Source organism: Haliotis cracherodii, unplaced genomic scaffold (genome assembly GCF_022045235.1).
Source record: "Haliotis cracherodii isolate W230 unplaced genomic scaffold, xgHalCrac1.p SCAF_7, whole genome shotgun sequence".
In the NCBI taxonomy this organism is placed as follows: domain Eukaryota; kingdom Metazoa; phylum Mollusca; class Gastropoda; order Lepetellida; family Haliotidae; genus Haliotis; species Haliotis cracherodii.
In genome coordinates this window covers 40195345-40215185 of record NW_027266330.1, presented here as the reverse complement: position 1 = coordinate 40215185, position 19841 = coordinate 40195345, and the positions used below count along the sequence as shown (strand labels likewise).

General features: G+C 41.2%; 1 protein-coding gene across 1 annotated transcript in view; it reads right to left on the bottom strand.

The window, feature by feature from the left end:
• Positions 1 to 19564, bottom strand: part of LOC139448887 (uncharacterized) — a 34905-nt gene extending 15341 nt beyond the window's left edge. Inside the window, exons 1-13 of the mRNA XM_071230405.1 lie at positions 19503 to 19564; positions 17781 to 18102; positions 17158 to 17255; positions 16745 to 16874; positions 16422 to 16492; positions 15921 to 16020; positions 14338 to 15417; positions 14030 to 14082; positions 13784 to 13835; positions 13495 to 13586; positions 13054 to 13111; positions 11802 to 11858; positions 6344 to 7014 (exon numbers count right to left, since the gene is read on the bottom strand). Coding sequence (XP_071086506.1) covers positions 6344 to 7014; positions 11802 to 11858; positions 13054 to 13111; positions 13495 to 13586; positions 13784 to 13835; positions 14030 to 14082; positions 14338 to 15417; positions 15921 to 16020; positions 16422 to 16492; positions 16745 to 16874; positions 17158 to 17255; positions 17781 to 18054 — 2736 coding nt within the window. The 5' untranslated portion in view covers positions 18055 to 18102; positions 19503 to 19564. The remainder of the gene's footprint in view (positions 1 to 6343; positions 7015 to 11801; positions 11859 to 13053; positions 13112 to 13494; positions 13587 to 13783; positions 13836 to 14029; positions 14083 to 14337; positions 15418 to 15920; positions 16021 to 16421; positions 16493 to 16744; positions 16875 to 17157; positions 17256 to 17780; positions 18103 to 19502) is intronic.
• Positions 19565 to 19841: the final 277 nt, after the last annotated feature.

The window sequence follows — 19841 nt, the reverse complement described above, 5'->3', positions numbered from 1 at the left end:
AAAAATGAAATTGTTCATTCATACATGTATAACTGAATCTTACCATAATGTTAAGATCCACCTATATACAGCATGGAAAACCTCTACATTGGATATGCCCCACTTTCTTAATAGTATATGAAGTATATGTGTTAGAGAAATGACTGCTAAGTGTAGCATAAAGTGTATAAACTACACAGTACAGACATACGACAGCACTGCATATGTACACATACTATGTTATTCGTCTACATGTTATGTGGCTACATGTTATGCGTCTACATGATATGTGGTTACATGTTATGTGTCTGCATGTTATGTGGCTAAATGGTGTATGTATGGCTACATGTTATCTGGCTACATGTTATGTGTCTACATGTTATGCGTCTACATGTTATGTGGCTACATGCTATGTGGGTAAATGGTGTATGGCTACATGTTATGTGTCTACATGTTATGTGGCTACATGCTATGTGGCTAAATGGTGTATGGCTACATGTTATGTGGCTACATATCATGTGTCTACATGTTATGGGGATACATGTTATGTGGCTATATATTATGCGTCTACATGTTATGTGGCTACATGTTATGCATCTACAAGTTATGTGGCTACATGTTATGCGTCTACATGTTCGTCTACAGTGTTCAGTAAGACACAGCTGGACCACAGTATTTAGTAAGACACAGCTTGACCACAGTGTTTAGTAAGACACACCTGGGCCAGAGTGTTTAGTAAGACCCAACTTGACCACAGTGTTTAGTAAGACCCAGCTGGACCACAGTGTTTAGTAAGACACACCTGGACCACAGTGTTTAGTAAGACGCAGCTGGACCACAGTGTTTAGTAAGACTCAGCTGGACCACAGTGTTTACTAAGACACAACTGGACCACAGTGTTTAGTAAGACACAGCTGGACCACAGTGTTTAGTAAGACACAGCTGGACCACAATGTTTAGTTAGACAAAACTGGACCACAGTGTTTAGTAAGACGCAGCTGGACCACAGTGTTTACTAAGACACAGCTGGACCACAGTGTTTACTAAGACACAGCTGGACCACAGTGTTTACTAAGACACAACTGGACCACAGTGTTTAGTAAGCCTCAGATGGACCACAGTGTTTAGTAAGACACAGCTGGAAGAGTGTGTAAACTGCTGTCATCGACCCATAATGGAAAGAGAAGCTTCATGTACTATTACTTAATTGACATTTCTCAATGTCTCATCCGCAAGTGCAGTACACACATTTCTCGTTCACATTTCCCCACCGTTGAATTCCCTACTCCAGCCGTAGTGAGTTATTGACACATGAATTAAATGTTTCCCTTGCCATTCTAATATTCACAATCCACTGACCATTCCCCCACTGTTGTGATCTAAGCCTTGTTCAAACGCCCAGTTCCTGTGTTAGTCCTGAAGTTAAACCAGCACATAGGAAATAGGAGAAACGTCTTCTGGGCCTTGATATTGGCAGTCTCTTGTTTTAAGGGGGGCAAAACGTGGAGTTGCACACGACACTAATAAAACATGTGAACGCAAAATATCTATACTTTTACATACATAAATAGATTTACTCCACATTCAAATATTCTCCTTTGTATTTCTGTCCATGTGAACAGGGTATAAGATATGTATAAACGGGTACTAGTGCATCATATCTGTACATATTCTACTTTTCATTGAGACAAAACGTTGCATCAAAATCACCTTGTTATTCAGACGAATCCTTGTCCAGTCCAACTGCATGTACTCCATCTGTATGTACTCGATACCACAGTGTGGTGTAGCCAGCACAACATTAACTGTTAACTACTTTGTGGCGATATCTCCATTCTCACATGTTGATAGAAAAATTGATTAAATGCATATGGTTTACATATACCTATATCTGAGAATGGAGAATGGATACATATACATCTATATTGTATGAATATTTACTGTGTTTTCAAGTCTTGGTTATTTCCTACAGCTTTTATTAGACTCACTGTACCTGCATGCAAATGGACTTTGAACATCCTGTCTAGCATCCAGATAGTGTCTATCAATGGGCATATGTCTGCTTTTGTGGTGATGAAGTGTGCGAAAAGATTAACTTTTCTATTACAGCTTTGAAAAGGAACGGCTTTGGTGAGGATAAAGTGTTCCACTGTTTTGTTGCTGAAGCGAGGGACCACAAAGGAACAGGTCAGTGATTACAAGACATGACCTGATGTGGTATCTCCAGTTGGTGTGGTGTGCACAATATCAGATATCAGATTGTTCAGAAGCTGTCGGAACCAAAGTATATCAACTCGGCTAATGATCTCTATCAGACTGCATCACACACTCCCATCAGTTTTACAATGTCCTTTATTTGCGTTTTACAATTTCACCACCTTGACTAAAATTAACACTGCAATTTGCTCATATATATATAATTATTTGGAATTATGTTGCATGTTCAAACATGTTTCCTTTATTTGCGTATTTTGTTATTTGACCCTGCTGTTTCAGACCGACCCCTGCTTGTAGGCTACCTGTTGTATGTGTGGTGTTTCTTCTCACTGTCTGGGCGTGTGTTGTACGTGGAGGATCTCTATGTTGATGAAGACTACAGGAGGAAGGGCGTTGGGTCAGCACTGTGGGCCTGTGCAATGAACCCGTTTGCTTTCCTTCTCCAGTAGAATACGTCCCCATCAGTCAGGCTTGTCTTATGATGTGACGAAATAGATCAGTTGGTCAGGTTCGATACCTGGTTTTTATTCCGTGGCATCGTATCTGACTGCGTGGGACTTTGCTCATAATATCAATCACTGGTTGATCTGTTCCAGTCTCCGGAACATTTAAAAGCCAAACAAGTTAAACAACAAATAGACAAAGTTATTTGCTCTCAAATAATTGTTTGTCCAAGACATTTGTAGTAATACGATTTTATAGTTCCTATTGGTTGTTGTTCAAGTGTTAATTTTGAAGGAACGCATAATGATCTTTCAGGATGCACAGTGCACAGATGCAGTGGTGTGTGACCGGCTGGAATACATCCGCCATTAACTTCTACAAAAGGTTAGGATCAGAGAATCTGGGAAAGGACGAGGAATATATCTCATTTTTGCTGAACAAAGACTCTATGAAATCTGCATATTCCAGGATATCACGCGACTGACCTCGTCCGTGTTGGAGGTATACTTGCGAGGCGCTGTGTCCCAGGGCCCACTGGTCATCATTTGTGTCTTGATTATCATATTTGGCTGTCTACACGATACCCCAGCTGGTTCTATAGATGTGATAGATGTTGGCAACATGTTACTATGCTCTCTCGGTGGGGATGTTAGCAGCGCTCTGAGTTTTACTAACAATCTGCGAACATGCAAAGCAGTGACGTCATAGGACAAGCAATCGCTCTTCACACAGAAAGCCCGGGTTCGATTCCCAACATGGGTACAATGTCTGAGGCTTATTTCTCTCCCCCACATATGTTTGTCTCTTTAATATTGCTTTCACACAATTGATAACAACATGGCCTGTACAACATGACAACCATAGTTTCCTATACTATAATTATTTCAAAAGATGCAGCGTAAATGTATAACAAAATGTTTGGATGTTTTCACAAGTTTATTTGATCATATAATTTACAGAACATGCAAGATGTGTGCGATCAAATTTCACACGATATATGTACTAATCTAGATCTCCTTTCTACTAATCTGGTTGACAATTTGTTTTATCTAGATTCACAGGATAATATACTGTTTACACAGTACACGAACATAACCAGTCGTTTCAGGGCCACAGTATACTGACACAATCAGGTGAATCAGGGCCATGTTACACAGACACAATCAGGTGAATCAGGGCCACGTTACACAGACACAATCGGGTGAATCAGGGCCACGTTACACAGACACAATCGGGTGAATCAGGGGCCACGTTACACAGACACAATCAGGTGAATCAGGGCCACGTTACACAGACACGGTCGGGTGCATCAGGGGACACAGTACACAGACACGGTCGGGTGCATCAGGGGACACAGTACACAGACACGGTCGGGTGCATCAGGGGACACAGTACACAGACACGGTCGGGTGCATCAGGGGACACAGTACACTGACACAATCGGGTGCATCAGGGGACACAGTACACAGACACGGTCGGGTGCATCAGGGGACACAGTACACAGACACGGTCGGGTGCATCTGGGGACATAGTACACTGACACAATCAGGTGAATCAGGGCCGAAGTACACTGACATAATCAGGTAAAATCAGGGCCACGTCACACAGACACGGTCGGGTGCATCAGGGGACATAGTACACTGACAAAATTAGGTAAAATCAGGGCCACGTTACCCAGACACGGTCCGGTGCATCAGGGGACATAGAACACTGACACAATCAGGCGACTCAGGGCCACGTTACCCAGACACGGTCGGGTGCATCAGGGGACACAGTACACAGACACAATCGGGTGCATCAGGGGACACAGTACACTGACACAATCGGGTGAATCATGGGACACAGTACACTGACACAATCGGGTGAATCAGAGCCACAGTACACTGACACAATCAGGTAAATCAGGGCCACGTTACACAGACATATTCGGGTGAATCAAGGCCACGTTACACAGACACAATAGGATGAATCAGGGGACACAGTGCACGGACACAGTCTGGTGAATCATGGCTATTTGTCATGTCACTTTTTGTGTTACAATTTCATCGAAACTGATGTCAACTAACACACCTTATCTACTATACTATTTCAATATTTATAAATGTTGCAGAAAAGTCTTGGTACTCGCGAACAAAGCATTGAGAACATATAGCACCGTGATGATCTATATAAAAGAACCGCATGGAAACAATAGACTACAGTTAAGTTAAGCATAGCGGCCCCCTTTCTGTTCCCCTAATGGTTCAAATGATTTGACAGCAAGTGACGTTTCGGAAAAAATAGTAAGTTATTCTTTGCTTTGTATGTGTACCTTTATACATAACCATACAAATGTATTGCATAAGTATGTCGTCCATATATAGAACACTATTTTTCTCCGCTCACGGTGTCAGTGAAGATGTCACGTTATAAGTGCCTTTATAGGTGAACTATTGAAAGTTTCAAACTTTGTTGTGTTATTTTACGCAGAACGAATTATTGGACACGTTTCATGACTGTCTGCTTTTCAAATCAATTTTATAGTTGTGATATGATACTGCATGATAATAAAGTTTACATTCTGTCTCCCTGCTGAATTGTATAGAGGTAAATCAAGTGCCACACGAAGACAATTCTCTCACAATTTCCAATTTTAAAATTGATAAAATTGTGCGTCAGAAAAATAACTCGGCATCTAGGGGTAAAATCCGAATCTGTTAAAGAAGACAGTTAAATATTACCGTGCTCATCTTTGAGAGTATATCAGCAGTGTCGGAAATAACATGTCATCCTTAGTGTTCCCAACCACACTTTTCTGTCACAAAATCGAATTATTAAATACCATGTCATTCATGCGTACTTGCGAGTTCGACGTCTGACGTCTGACGCCTGGAGCCGTTTTTCAGTTCGCGCCATATCGGCTCATTCCTCACCACTCCGTATCTTGTAGATTACGGAATGGGACGAGTGTGCCAAATGGCATAGGGATCATTCGTAAGTGTCCGTAGACTAAAGTCACGAGACACCATGCCTACCCGTAACCTTCGTAAGTGTCCGTCACCTCTTGACATAATCAGAGCAGATAATTAAACAAACACATTTCAGTGGGTATTCTAAGTGTTTTTCCCACACAGCACGAGACTTGAGAATAGAGAAACATAATACTCAGTGAACTTTGTAACATTTCTGTACACACGTCACAGGTACCCTGGTACATTCTATGTCCGCTTCAATCACTTTCATCCCATTTCTTCACTGACATCAAATGTGGCAATGTGGCGGCACAACTGCAATACTTTCAGCACAACACTATTCATGTGGGGATTTAAAACAATTATATTAAAGAGAAGAAACGGACCATGTAAACAAATTCATGATTTGTAACAACTTTTGATGAATTTGTGCACTCAGTTGTTTGTTGTGCCATTTCCCAGAAATGTAGGAAATGTGTGATAAACTGATCGATTACCGCAGATTAATAATCATAACAATTCCCATGTGAGGATGCAAAATGTTTCTAGTACACAACAGAAACCAGTCAAGTAGAAAACAACACATTTAGCTAACCTTGTTACATTCTTGTACACAACAAACAACACATAGACAGGTAACTTCTATGTCCGCCTCAATCAATAAAATCACATTACATTTGACAGTTTAAATAAATATGTCACACGTACAAGTTTACACAATGTCATGTTTATTTTATTTCCTATGTGAGGGCGTTATAGATAAGTGACTTCTTGGAGTCAGTCATGGTGATGTCCACCCCGCTGACCACCTTCATGTTGACTGTTGAGTGATCTGGCCGCCCAACAGTAAACATGGGGAGAAGAGACTCTCTCCACTCAACATCCAACTTGACCAAAACAATCTCCCTGTCGAGATCGATGAAGGCGAGTCTCCCCCTCCCCACATCCAGCACAACGCCATAGTGGAGGGTGGCCTGTGTGCCGCGTGTGGCAGACATTGTGTTTCTGTAACACTCCCCCCGCTCCCCCGGCTGACACACGCTGGTACAGAAACTCCCCCCTCGTGTGTCACATCTCCATACACGGACACACCAGGAGCGGCGCTGTGCACAAACATACGGCCCACTGTCCACCTGGCTCTCCTCCCCCACACCCATCTCCAGGACAACAGGCCACCATCCACCACCCACCACACCCACCCTGGAGTGGGTCTCCCAGTATCGTGGTGTGTGTGGGGCAGGGGGGACATTAGAGGGGGGTGGAGTAAGGGGGATGGGGGTGGAGCTACAGGTGCCGATGTATGTCTGTAACCTGCCACTATTGCTGTGTCGTGTGGCGGGCGGCGAGTTGACCAGCTCACCGTCTGTAGTTACGTGGCAGCAGTCTGTGTTGGCTCGAGCAGCGTCCAGTTGTAGTTTAGGACCTGGAAATATACATTTTGTTTACAGTTTACCAAATTTCCTGACTTCAGATAACAAATTGGTCATTTTATTGTGAACCTCGTTTCAATGTTTACAAAACACCGCACTGAAAGATCGACTGCCATGTTCGTCTGTCTGTGAATTTCAACATAACAATGCCCTAAATAGTAGCAATAACGCTGTGAAATTATTTGAGTGGGTATTCAAAATGTTTTTCATACATTTTTATGTGCATTTATAAACAAATGAATGCTGTTTTAAATACTTTTTCACAAAGTTGTAGTTGAGCTGGTTTGTATCAGCAATCAGAAATAGACGACAACAGCCTAAATATACAAGTGTTTTCACATTATTTCACGATAAAACTATCATCATGGCAATTCTAAACTCTTCTTGTACAATTTTGTAAACAATAAGATGGAAAAACCTGTTTGACGATATTTTTACACTTGAGTGTTCAACAGACACTGTGAACAGGTAACTTCTACGTCCGCTTCAATCACTGGCCACAGTTTCAGCACACTCGCTGGACGGGAGGATGTCGCGTCATGTGTTGTGACACGATGTAGATTATTGTCACATGACGATTATTAAAGATGTTGTCAAGGATATAATTAAATACATTCTCAGTATTTAATACACCCACTTCTAAAACTGTTCCCACAGACGTAAACATAAAATAACTAAACAATATATGATAACAACGATCTACATTGTGTTAACACCTATATTATCCTGAGGACAGACAAGTCAACAATGCTAAATGTTAACTGACTAACTTGCCGTTGTGTTGTTATTTCTTTCACCAATCACCCGACCCTGAGTTTCACAGAGTTGAACAGAGTTAGAAGTTGGAGAACAATAATGACAGTAATTCAGTATATAGATCTAGGCAGCGAATTCCAACTCTTTTGATTTGCATTCAACATCAAATTTTTAACCATTTACCAGAACTGAAATTCAGAAATCAGTAATCAGAATTGTTTTCTAATGTTGAACACCGACGCCGCTTTTATCAATATTCTGGTAATATCACGACGGAGAATACCAGAAATGGGCTTCACACATTTCAGCCAAGTGGGAATTCGAACGCGGGTCTTCGACGTGTTGATCGGACGCTTTTAACCACTAGCCAGCCACCGTCCCAAAACTGCTGCCATAGCAACAGGTACGGCCTTCATCATCAGTGTCATACACATATGTACACTTACGATAAGCATGGACATCAGAATACATGGGTTTGTTAATACTTATAAACCTTTACAATTATTGTCAGACAAGTGTTATGGCGCCGTTAAAAGTGACAATACAATGATATTGAAATCCGCATTAGAATTTAGGATTTACGCATAATATATGCCATCAGCACTGACACAAAGTATAATAATGTGTCCAAAAAGGATGAAATGCAATATTACAACCAATATGTCAAATTGTGTTTTACTCAGAAACAGACTGCCTCCGTGGTCCAATGGTAGAGCGTCCATGCGGGGAGTGGAAGGTCCGGGGTTCGTTACCCGGCCGCATCATACCAAAAGACGTTCAAAGATGGATGGTTGTTTGGTTTGTTGTTTTACGCCGCACTCAGCAATATCCCAGCTATATGGCGGCGGTCTGTAAATAATCGAGTATGGAGCAGACAATCCAGTGATTTATATCATGAGCATCGATCCGAGCAATTTGGATCGACGACATTCACTTGATGCTCAGTTAATGAATTTATTACAGGTACAATTAGTGGTAGCACCACTTAGATTACCTGACAAAGGTTCTTATTTGGCATTTATTGTGTCTGTGGTAATTATTCAATCTAAATACAGGTTTGAAGTGAGGTGAAATGTGTTTTATGTAATATGCACGTGGCAGCCCAGCAAGAAATGAATGATCTGTTGATTTACTTTTTTTTTGTAAATCAACGGATCGTTCCTAGTCATCAAAGGATTAACAGAAAATACGTTGATTGATTAATCACTGTTATCTTGCACAGTGAATATGTCAAAAGTGAGTGTTTACATGTCTAGGTTTACTAAAACAAAGGGAATACACTCATATCATGGCGTGAAGTGCCGATGTAAAAACAACATATTTTGTTCAAAGGGTTAACTGATAATACGTTGATTGATTGGTCATTGCTATCTATCACTCAATGGATTTTTTAGGAACCGTGAACGTTACGAAATTAGTTGTCACGTCGGCTTTCTCAGCCGACCCTTGAGACTTGACACCTATGTGAAACACCTGAAACAATCCAAGTGATCAGTTGAGAAACGAACACGGGTTATCATATCCCGAAACGATATATATATCTTTTAAAATATTTGATTGTTACAGAGGCACGTGACATCGAATAAGTTTCTTTGTACAGCTGCAGACGAGTGGGATATTGTTCCTTTGTGTGGATATTCACGGATACATTCCTCGAGCAAGGAAGCTGCCTAAAATTTATACACATAAATTTGGTAGGTTGTAATTATGGTATTTGCATTTTGTTTTCCTTCATTTGAACCGATAATTCGTTCTTGTTTTTCTACGTCTTGGTTGGGAAGTTCTTCAATGCGTGATAGACGTTGTTTTCACAGGTCTTTTCCTTTGTAAGCGTGTATATATTACCGTCATTTTGTAAAATGTGATTCTCTCAGGCACTTTATAAAATGTGTAAATATTTTAGTCATTTTGTCTAAAAATCTGTCCAGATTGATTAAGACTATCAAAAGGGCCTACAAATATCACAACAGATTATTATGTAGGATTAGAAGCCAAACAACATAGAAATGTACTTTTCAACGTAACATTTTCAGTCTCTTGGTGATGACATTAAACATCAAAATGTTTGGAATTCGTTATCATAATAATAGAGATGGAAATGTTTTTCAGTCAATTTGTAAAATAACTAAATATTTAGACGTTTAATAAATATGTTACACATTTTGAAAGTAAAATAATATACACACTATAAAAAAGCAATGCTCAGGTGAAATATTTACTTTATGTTGCAAGTCAAAATAGTGTAAACGAAAATCGCAAAATTGCCCAAGCAAGTGACTTATCAAAACTTCGTCACCATTACCGATGCTACCCAAAGAGATACCTACATTTCCTTATTATCTCGAAAACTGTATTTCATTTTGTTGATCAATGTGACCATACGCCCCAATTACTACCGGTATCCATAAAAGTGACTAATGCGCTTACGAATGGCGCGAACAAGTCTAGATTTCTGCTATACATCCGGGTACTCACTGGGAAAAAACAATAACAAAGGCAACAACCAGTCCCGGGGAATTGCGTTAGATCAGTGCCCCTTTAAACTGCGGCACGGTAGTTAGCACTTTTATATCGGTATTAGTCTAGATTTGTACAAGCAGCCACAAACGCGCGCGCACACGTACATGCACGTCGCTGTATAAGAGCAATAATTTTGAACGCAACTTTAAACCTCATTTCACAGCATTTAGAAACAGTATTGAAGATGAATATTAACAGATAAACGTAAACGTACACAATTAAGTGTTTTACAGTAATAATATTTCTCAGTCTCATTAACCTCCTCGACAAGGGGGAAAACTTATTATGTGTGATAATACTTAAAAAGTAAAAACAAGCCAATTTACTTACAGTAATCGCAAAATATAGCAAAGTGCGCTTTTCTAGAAATAGCTATTTTGCTCGCAAACAAACATCATCATTGAGTTGTGATCTCATTGTTACAATTCGGGTAGGAATCGACAGTCAGGTAACGGCGAGCGGTTATATTTAGCAGTTAACTTGATCAATAGCCTAAAATACTACATCTGCACGTTTTTCTTTCAATTTGTTCCTTATCGGCGGAATGACTTGTTTTCACTATTTAGTAGCTGCCTTTGTAAGATTTATATTTCGTGATTCTATTTTAAGTTGGGAATACTAAAGAGAACAGTCGGATTTTTTTTGTTTTTTTTGTTAACAATCGTGAATGAAACTTCTCAAAAATGCAACAACTGAAAACAACTGAGCGGCTCCATGCAATTGGAATACTGGCTATTACAGTTTCTTCTTTGTTGTTTAACGCCGCAATCAGTATTCAAGCTATATAACAGTGGTCTGTAAATAATCGAGTCTGAACCAGACAATCAATTGATTGACATCATGAGCATCGATCTACGCATTTGGAATACGATGACATGCTTCAACCAAGTCAGCGAGCCTGACCGCTCGATCCTATTAGTCGCCTTTGACGACAAGCTTAGTCGCCTTTTACGGCAAGATGTTAGTAAAAGATGGAATCAGTATACTGTGGGGTAATCATGTTAAACTGCGGCACGGTAGTTAGCACTTTGATATCGGTATTAGTCCAGATTTGTACAAGCAGCCACAAACGCACCTCTTACGACAAGCATAGTCGCCTTTTACTGCAGGCATGAGTTTGTGAATACTTCTTCTACCCCGGATCTTCATGGGTCACTGGTTATTACAACGAATGGAAAAAAACCCTGGTGGCTTAAGTTTGTTTCCCGACAAAGGTACACGATACACCTGGAGGATTGCTCCCTTGCTCCCTCGCTCCCTCACTCACTCACTCACTCTGTACAAGTGGGATGCAACTGTCGAATGCATGGCTTGTTCTCCCTCTCTTTTAGTAGTGTTCCAGCTCCACACAGCCAGACACCAGTAGTGGACAGCAAGGATCCATGACATCAGTGCGTGATGACACACTATCATTCAGGTTGAATTTCATTGAAGTGTTTTTTTACTACTGATGCGACTCTGATGGCAGAGCGGACTGCTGTCGCTATGATTCAAATGTACTTACACATGAAGTATGTGACACCGCTGTCCCCGTTGACGATGTGCACTGTGCTAGAAAAGCCTGCAAAAGTATAGATTACAATGTAACACACAACTTTGGCGCATTTGCTTCTGAAGAAATGTGAATATGGTTTGTTTTCCCAGATGACCTGCACAGTTAGAAGACTGTGAGGTGTGTTTTTTTAAACTGTATTTCAGTTATATCATGGAGTGTCAGCTTTGTGTGAATTGTTGCGCTTCAGAGGACTGGGTCAACCGTGTCCCGCACAGTGGTTAAGCACCCGAACACAAGTGAAACACACAGTGGTTAAGCACCCTCACATAAGGGAAACACACAATGGTTAAGCACCCTCACACAAGTGAAACACACAGCTTAGTCGTGTTGTAGTTTCATAATTTACATTTCAACCAACACACATAGCTGATATCGTGTTGTCGTCATGCATGTGTCAAAACACTCCGTGCAGTGCTCATCTGATACAGCCACGTGTAAGTAGAACAGTTTATCACGAACCTCGACGACTGAAGGATGTACCCCCTCAGTCCCACTTGGACCAAAGGTCCAAATCATCGTGCTCTTTTCTTTGTTTTTATAACAAATTAAATCAACATGTTGAAGACGTTCAAGATATGAACAACATGCAACAGATAAAGTAATTATCTTATCACAGATCCTTAATCCTTTGGGCTAAATATCAAACACGAACTGAACAGCTATATAAAATGTGTTTCCTTCTACTGCACAAGCGACGTGACCAAGTGGAGACGTCATTCTTCACAGATATTTGCCAAGTATTTGACGGGTTGTGTCTTTATTGCCCCACATTTCTCAATTCGTAAGGGGTTTCGCAATGTCTGATATTGACTGGGTAATAAACAACGTTGTAAGAGTTTGTTTCTTTTCACGTATCCCTACTTGTTGGTGTATTGAACTCACTTCCGATATACAAAAATACCAAAAGTTTCTGCATTAACGAAATATGTCCTGCCATTGCACAATCCCGTCTGCATTTCATAATGTGACCCATATAAAAGACTGTAACAAGAGAATAGAAAGAAGAATTGATTGACCTCTGAGTAATCTGTTTGTGGTAGTTTAGGTATAGTGTCGGTCTTACACAATCCAAGCGATTGACCTATCTACTATACATAATTGATATTGTAGCACTCTAGATGGAACTGGTGGCATCTTCTATACTGATAGTAACTCGAATAAAGTTTTGACTTTAGTCTAAAATCAGTTGTCCTGCACGAACCTCGCAAGAAGATTTCACGTGGTACTGTCTCAGTGGAGATGCATGCTCGAATTGTGAGCTGAAACAAAGGTGTTAAGAGACTGTTTTTAGCGTAAGCTGTTTCATTTTATAGGATGGACAATTTGAACTTAGAGATTGATTTACTTTTACTGAATGCAACTGAAGATTTAGCGACAGATCATTAGTATGTGATATGACGATTTTGTTTGTTGTTTAACTCCACACTCAGCAATATTCCGACTATATGGCGGCGGCATGTACATAATCATATCAGGGCCATGTCCGATGATTGATTTATGTGCAACCCCCAACGCCGTCGGGGAACAATGACACTCTATCAACAAGCCTGATGACCTGATCCATCTATTCGCCTGTTTACAATCAGCATTGGTTGCTGGGGACCTATTCAGACCCGCATTCATATGAGGTTATTGAACGTACTTTGGTGACAGCTTCATAAACGTCTTGTGATGTCAGCTGTGCAGGCTGGAGTTCCTGTGATCCAGATACAGTAGAGTCGGATTCCTTGATTCCTGTTGGAAGACAAACAAACATATTTGAACGTTTTTTTACCTGACTCAAATTGTTTAAGCATGTTTACTTAAATCCTACATTTCGAGTCGTTCACGTATGCGTTAGGTACATTGATGTTTTGCTATAAAGACTGAAATAGAATAAGTGATTTATTTAATCTGCTCCTTCCGACCTCCATCCTGGTATCATACAATACCTGTGATGCGATGTATAATCTGGAGAAGCTGACGCCATCGTCCTTCATGCAGCTGAAACGACAACCACAATATATACCTGTGGGCATTCAACCATCTGAGAGACTGTAACGTGATGTTATTATATAACATAGAACTGGTATAGAACTCCCAACCATGTTCATCAGCCGAATATTCTAATTGATTCCAACAATATTTGCATTCAATGTATTAAGATACATTAAATTTCCTTTTAAACAACATATTACCGTGTTTGTTTCTTGTTCTCTCAATGTCAGCAGGTGTATCTGTTGAAGCAGATCTGAGGACAAATATGGAACAGATATATGCATCGGCTTTTTGTAATGTATATCTAACGTGCAATGTTTACAAAGTCACTTACGACTTATAGATAAGTGTTACACCAACATCTTGGATTAAATGCTTTAGTACCGATGTGGCCATAAAGAATAAGTGCAGTTGAGGCATTTAAGCAAATGTTTCAGCAGTGGAATGAGAAACTGGTCAATGGGTTGCTGAGTATTATCTTAACATGAATGTTCTTAGATATACCTACCTTGATAAGTAGGCTGTGTGTCTGGAATATGATCCAAGTCAAGAGAGGAGACAATGCCACCAAATGTATCGATGAGTTCCTCCAGGGCTTTCTGGCCTTGAAAGGAAAGGAGGATTCTCGTATCTCTTGTGTCATCTTCTGGAAGTTCCCTCTTCATATTTTCATCACATTTCTTCAGTATTGCAGCAGTGAGAGTAATGAGCTCCTCTCGTCTTGTAGATTCCAGTGTTCTCTGTGTATAGTCTATCGTGGATGCAATGGAAGTATGGACGTCATGTATAGTGTCAAGTGTCTCTTGAACTGTTTTATTTGGGGCCTCCAGACTCATTTTGACCTCTTCCCTCAGTTTTCGCTGTCGATGAAGGGACTTTACAGCAACACTTTTACAAACAGTAATGATGGCTTGTTCCAGCTTTCTCTGTTTATCTCCCAGTTCATCTTGGTGACTGTTGACAGTTGCCATTTTGTCTGTGACATCTTTCAGTTTACGTCGTTGATTCTGCAACTGTTCCTCCAACTGACCCTTTGCCTTCTCATGGGCATGATTCAAGTCTTCTTTCTTGTGATCTCTATGGGTCCCATGTAGACATACAATACAGATAGCCTTCTTACATGTGTGGTCATACAGCTGCAGCCTGTTCTCAGGGTGGTCTCTGCAATTAGGTTCCTTCAGCCAAAGCTTGAAGGGGATATTCCCTGTCTGATTGACCTCCTCCACTCTGTGGTTTCTATTCCGTTTCGGCACGTCATGTAGTTTATGACAGTCGGAGCAGAGCAGGTTATCACATTCGTGGCAGTACACCTCAGCCTTTGCGTCATGATCTCCCTCGATGTAGTTACATTTCTTGTCTCCCTTAACGTTGGCAGCATAGGCAGCCTCATTACGTCCAACATGATCTACTTCAGTCTGTTCCATGTTGAACTCACGACCACAGGGACATTGGAGGCACTTCTGCTTCGCTAGGGCGGTGTGGTGATCAATGCATGGTTTGCAGGCAGAATGAAGGCAGGGAAGGAGACAAAGCTGACTTTCATCACAGCAAGATTGAGTTGAAAACTGGCACATTCTGTCAATAGCACCTGGGGGTAAAAAACAAACAACACAATAAGATGTATATATTCAATATCATACTGAGCTCTTCATGATTAGGCCGCCTCCTTGGTCTAGTGGATAGAGCGTCTGTTCGTGGAGCGAAAGGTCGGGGGTTCGATCCCTGACCAAAAGCCGTTAAAAGATGGTACTTGTTACCCTGCGTGGACCTCGATATTAAGGGGCTAAAAAAAGGACTGGTATGCTCGGCGTCTGTATAATGTGTACGATAGAGGTATTCATTCTAAACTGCGGCTCGTGGGACGAGCGCTGTAAAATCAACATTAGTCAGGACTAGTACAAGCAGCCACCCACGCACACGCTTACACGCACGCTCGCCTGCACTCACACACACACACACACAAACGCACACACATGCACACACACGCACGCAAGTATTCGCTAAGCTAAGCCCCATATCTCCCCACCTCATTATGATTATGTTTCTGACTATTTACGTTTGTGAGATTGATTGTCCCTTTTCTCAGTGTACCTGCATGTTGGACCTGCACTGCAATGTCTTCCATATCTGGGGACTGTGGCCTAGGATCCCCTGACAAGGCCTCGTTTGCCTGCTGTTCTTCGTGCAGTCTCTGAAATGACAAGTACCATTGCTTCATATTGTCCTTTTGTGTTACATGTGTAGTTGTGAAACAGTGTTTCTATTTCCGAGTATCTCCTTCAGGATAACATCATTCTTACCTGGGGGCACGGGCGGCCCAGTCGTCTAAGGCGCCGAGATTCGCTGTGCAGAGTTGGGTCCCTTGGGCTCGCCAGAAACCTATGATTGTGGGTTTGAATCCCGGTTCGCCTCGATTATGTTTCTAGGTTTGTCAGCGCCATACCCGTGCTCGTGGGTTTCACCGAAGTGGTAAATGTCTGAGACCTGCATCACTTCGGGCTTTCCTCCCACATTAAGCTGACACGCAGCGATATAACTGGATTATTGTTAAAAGCGGCATTAAACCCAACTCACTCACTCACTCATTCCTACCTTTTTCACGTCGTCACATTCTGCCTGACTCTGCTGCAAATCATCGTTTGACTTTGACAGTTGCATTTTCACTGAAATGAGAAAGTTGCAAGGATCACATCAGTTAATTGCTTCTTTGATCAAAATACAAATTCCTTGGTATCTTTTATTGTAGATGTGGAGGGAAAGTATCTCCAGCAATGGCATCGTGTGGTTAATAATACTATACAGGTCAATGGTAATGAGCAATGCTGCACGTGTTAACGTCAACACTGGCAGCAGAAGTAAAATCAAAGTTGCAAATAAAAGACAGACTTGAAACAGGAAAGCAAACATCAGCCTACATGTTTCTACTTCCTCCTTCTGCTTTTCTATCTGTGCTATGTGGTCCTCTCTCTCCTTTTTAATTGCTTCCTCCCGTTCAGCGTGGTCCAAGTCTTTTTGTTTTATTTGTTCCTCAAGTCTTTCCATTGCCTGACAACAGATGTGAACGAGGAGTAAATACCTGAACACCCATTACATATAAATACAACTAGACATTGCAGCTTATTACATGTCTTGCCTGTTTCACTTGTCTCGGAAAATGTAATATAAACTTGATGTTTAGGAGAGTTGCGGGAAGCTTACATTCACTAACATTGCACATCTGATACCTAAAACATGTGCAGTACTAATTCAAACATATCTATCTCATCTGAATACAGGGTTATCTTAACATGATGAGCAGACAAGTTTTAACTGTGTTCGGACTACTCACAGAGTGCAGTTCAGCTATCTGGTCCTCTTTGTCACCAAGTTCCTTTTTGTACTGAGCTTCCAGCTTGAACTTGTTGACATAGACGAGATCTGAACTACCTGAAGAGTAGAATAGTGCGCGTGTAGTAAAACAGTAAGACAAGATATAACTCGTTGTTTGAAGACTTTTTGTTTCCTCTGTTGAGTAGCTACTAACTAGGCACATCTGTGGTTGATAGCACTTCTCTTTATCGACATCTTATCATATTGTACTGCATTTATCTTTTTAAAATCATTTTATTTTTCTAATGTTTTTTTATGTTCATACGTACTGTCATAGACTTACCGCAATATATTGATATAAACGTGAGATATTATTTGTTGAGTGGGAGAGAATGAAATCATGTGTGACCCTGTGACTTTCTGGCTGTGATCTAAGTGTAATATCCAGGCTTAATGTGGTGACCTGGTAGGTGGCAACGTTCAGGATTTAGTTCTCCAAACAACAATCTAAACCAATTCCAAGAGCGGGATATTATTTTACATTTCTGATGCACAAAAAACACAGTTACAGAAATACTAGACCAACTGATAGCTGTTTGCTATTGGTAGTTCTGGCAGCTTATGATAATCCTACTTACATACCTGCTTCCACGGAGGTTCCATCAAGCCGTTGTTTGATGAACGGCTGTGTGGAATCAAGGACAGCACACAGTGTCCGGAACCCTTCTTGTCCCTTCTTCTTTAATATTTCTAACAGCATCTCACACTTCTCTGGCCCAGCCTGTCTACACCTGTCATAGTCCTCCTGTGTGAAGACACCGTCCTGCAACAAGGCGTCCAGCACAGGGTCCACCTGAAGGAACTCCTTCAGGAACTTGTGGTTCCTCTGGATGACGACAACGTGGGGGGCAGCCATCTTCTGACGTCAGGTGTGTGGGAATGTCGCTGGGATGAAGGTACAGTTCTAAAAAGTAAAAGGGAAACATTAATAGCTTAAATTCCTTAAAGTCCTGGTCAAATTCTTCCTTGCGAAAATCTTACTTTTGATTGCAATTCGCCATGTTGTATAGTTACATGTATAATGTATTGAAGTAGGTACCTTCGTCCCTTTATTTCCCATAATATCTTACATAGAGAAATGGGTTTCCTATATGTTATAGGGGCCACGGGTAGCTCAGCCGTCTAAGGAGCCGCGATTCACTGTGAAAAGTTGCGTCCATTGGGTACGCCAGAAACCTATGATTGTGGGTTCGATTCCAGGTTCGCCGCGATTATGTGTCTACGTTTGTCAGCACCATTCCCTTGATCGTAGGTTTTACCAAAGGAGTAAACGGAGTAGGCCTGCATTACTACGGGCTTTCCACCCACATAAGCTTATAAAGGAAATACTGTTAAACAGCGTTAAACTCACCCACTGATCTAGTTATATGTAGATTTGAATGAAATAAATGCCCAATAAGATATGTATGTTCTTCTAAGGGCTGCGATATATCTAGATTGCAGTCTCAATACAATACAAAATAATTAAATAAAGCGACAGAACCCTTTGAACAAATGTCTACACAGTTAATTTATATGTCAAACATGGATTTCAACGTTCGATGCCCACCACAGCAAAGAGGCTATGTGTGAAGCTGTGTTCGTTGCATTCGTTGTAAAGCTGAGCAGCTGACATGCGTGACCCGACTTCACAATATCCCGGCTGTGCCGCTCTAGAAACACATCACTGCAGTTCGTGCACTTGACAGGCATGTCGAAGCGCTATTCATACATGGTGATGTCAGAGTGGCAGCCATGACAACCTATAGAATGACTTCACCACCAGCCATGGCCAGCTTGTGTAGCATGTTACAACATGGCCTGCCGTTCCCACCGCCCTACCTCTACTTGTACAACACAAACAAATTAGTGTCTGCAAACAAAGTTGCTTGATCCTTGGCACCCTTTCCAAATCTAAAAATTACAGGGTGGGACATGATCCTTGTTTGACATGGTCAGATCTTCGCGTCTAACGAGTGTACATATGCTGTTCACACAAGCAGTTGGCGAGAGTAGCAGCTGTATCCACATGCAACACGATACAAGAAACTGTGTTGACATGCTTACTCTTTAACTGACAATAACTGCAAAGGTGACGTCGTGTCCATCTTCCCTATCAACACCCCACCCAACCCGACCTACATCCACTACATTCCTCCTCATAACCACACACACACACACTAGATTCAACTTAGTTCATACTGATGCTTAAAGATCTATAATGAAAGTCAGACAGCTGTAAACACTCATCAAGCGGCACAACATAATGTATGTTAAGAAGACTATAGTATAATCACAAGAAGTGAGTAGATATGTTTTACTTACAAGAAACAAACAAGAACCCAAATATAGCCGTCGCCTTGTTCAGCTTCAAAACGAAACCTGGACTTTCAGTGTTGCCTACTCGCGTGATGCTCTAGACACCTGCCTTCATTGGGTAAAGATAACGTGTCGTCATAGTCAGGTTATTCAATGACAAATGCATTCCGTGACGGCGGAACTGTTGTCAAGGTTGTCTTCCCAGTAGCGCAATTCCAGTTTAGCTGTTATCACAAACCTCGTGGTCGATCGCAATTCCCATTCTGGTTTCACTATTTCATATTGTTGTGCCGCAGTATACACGCCAAACGATATGCATCTTTACATAAACCGGTCCTCCAATCT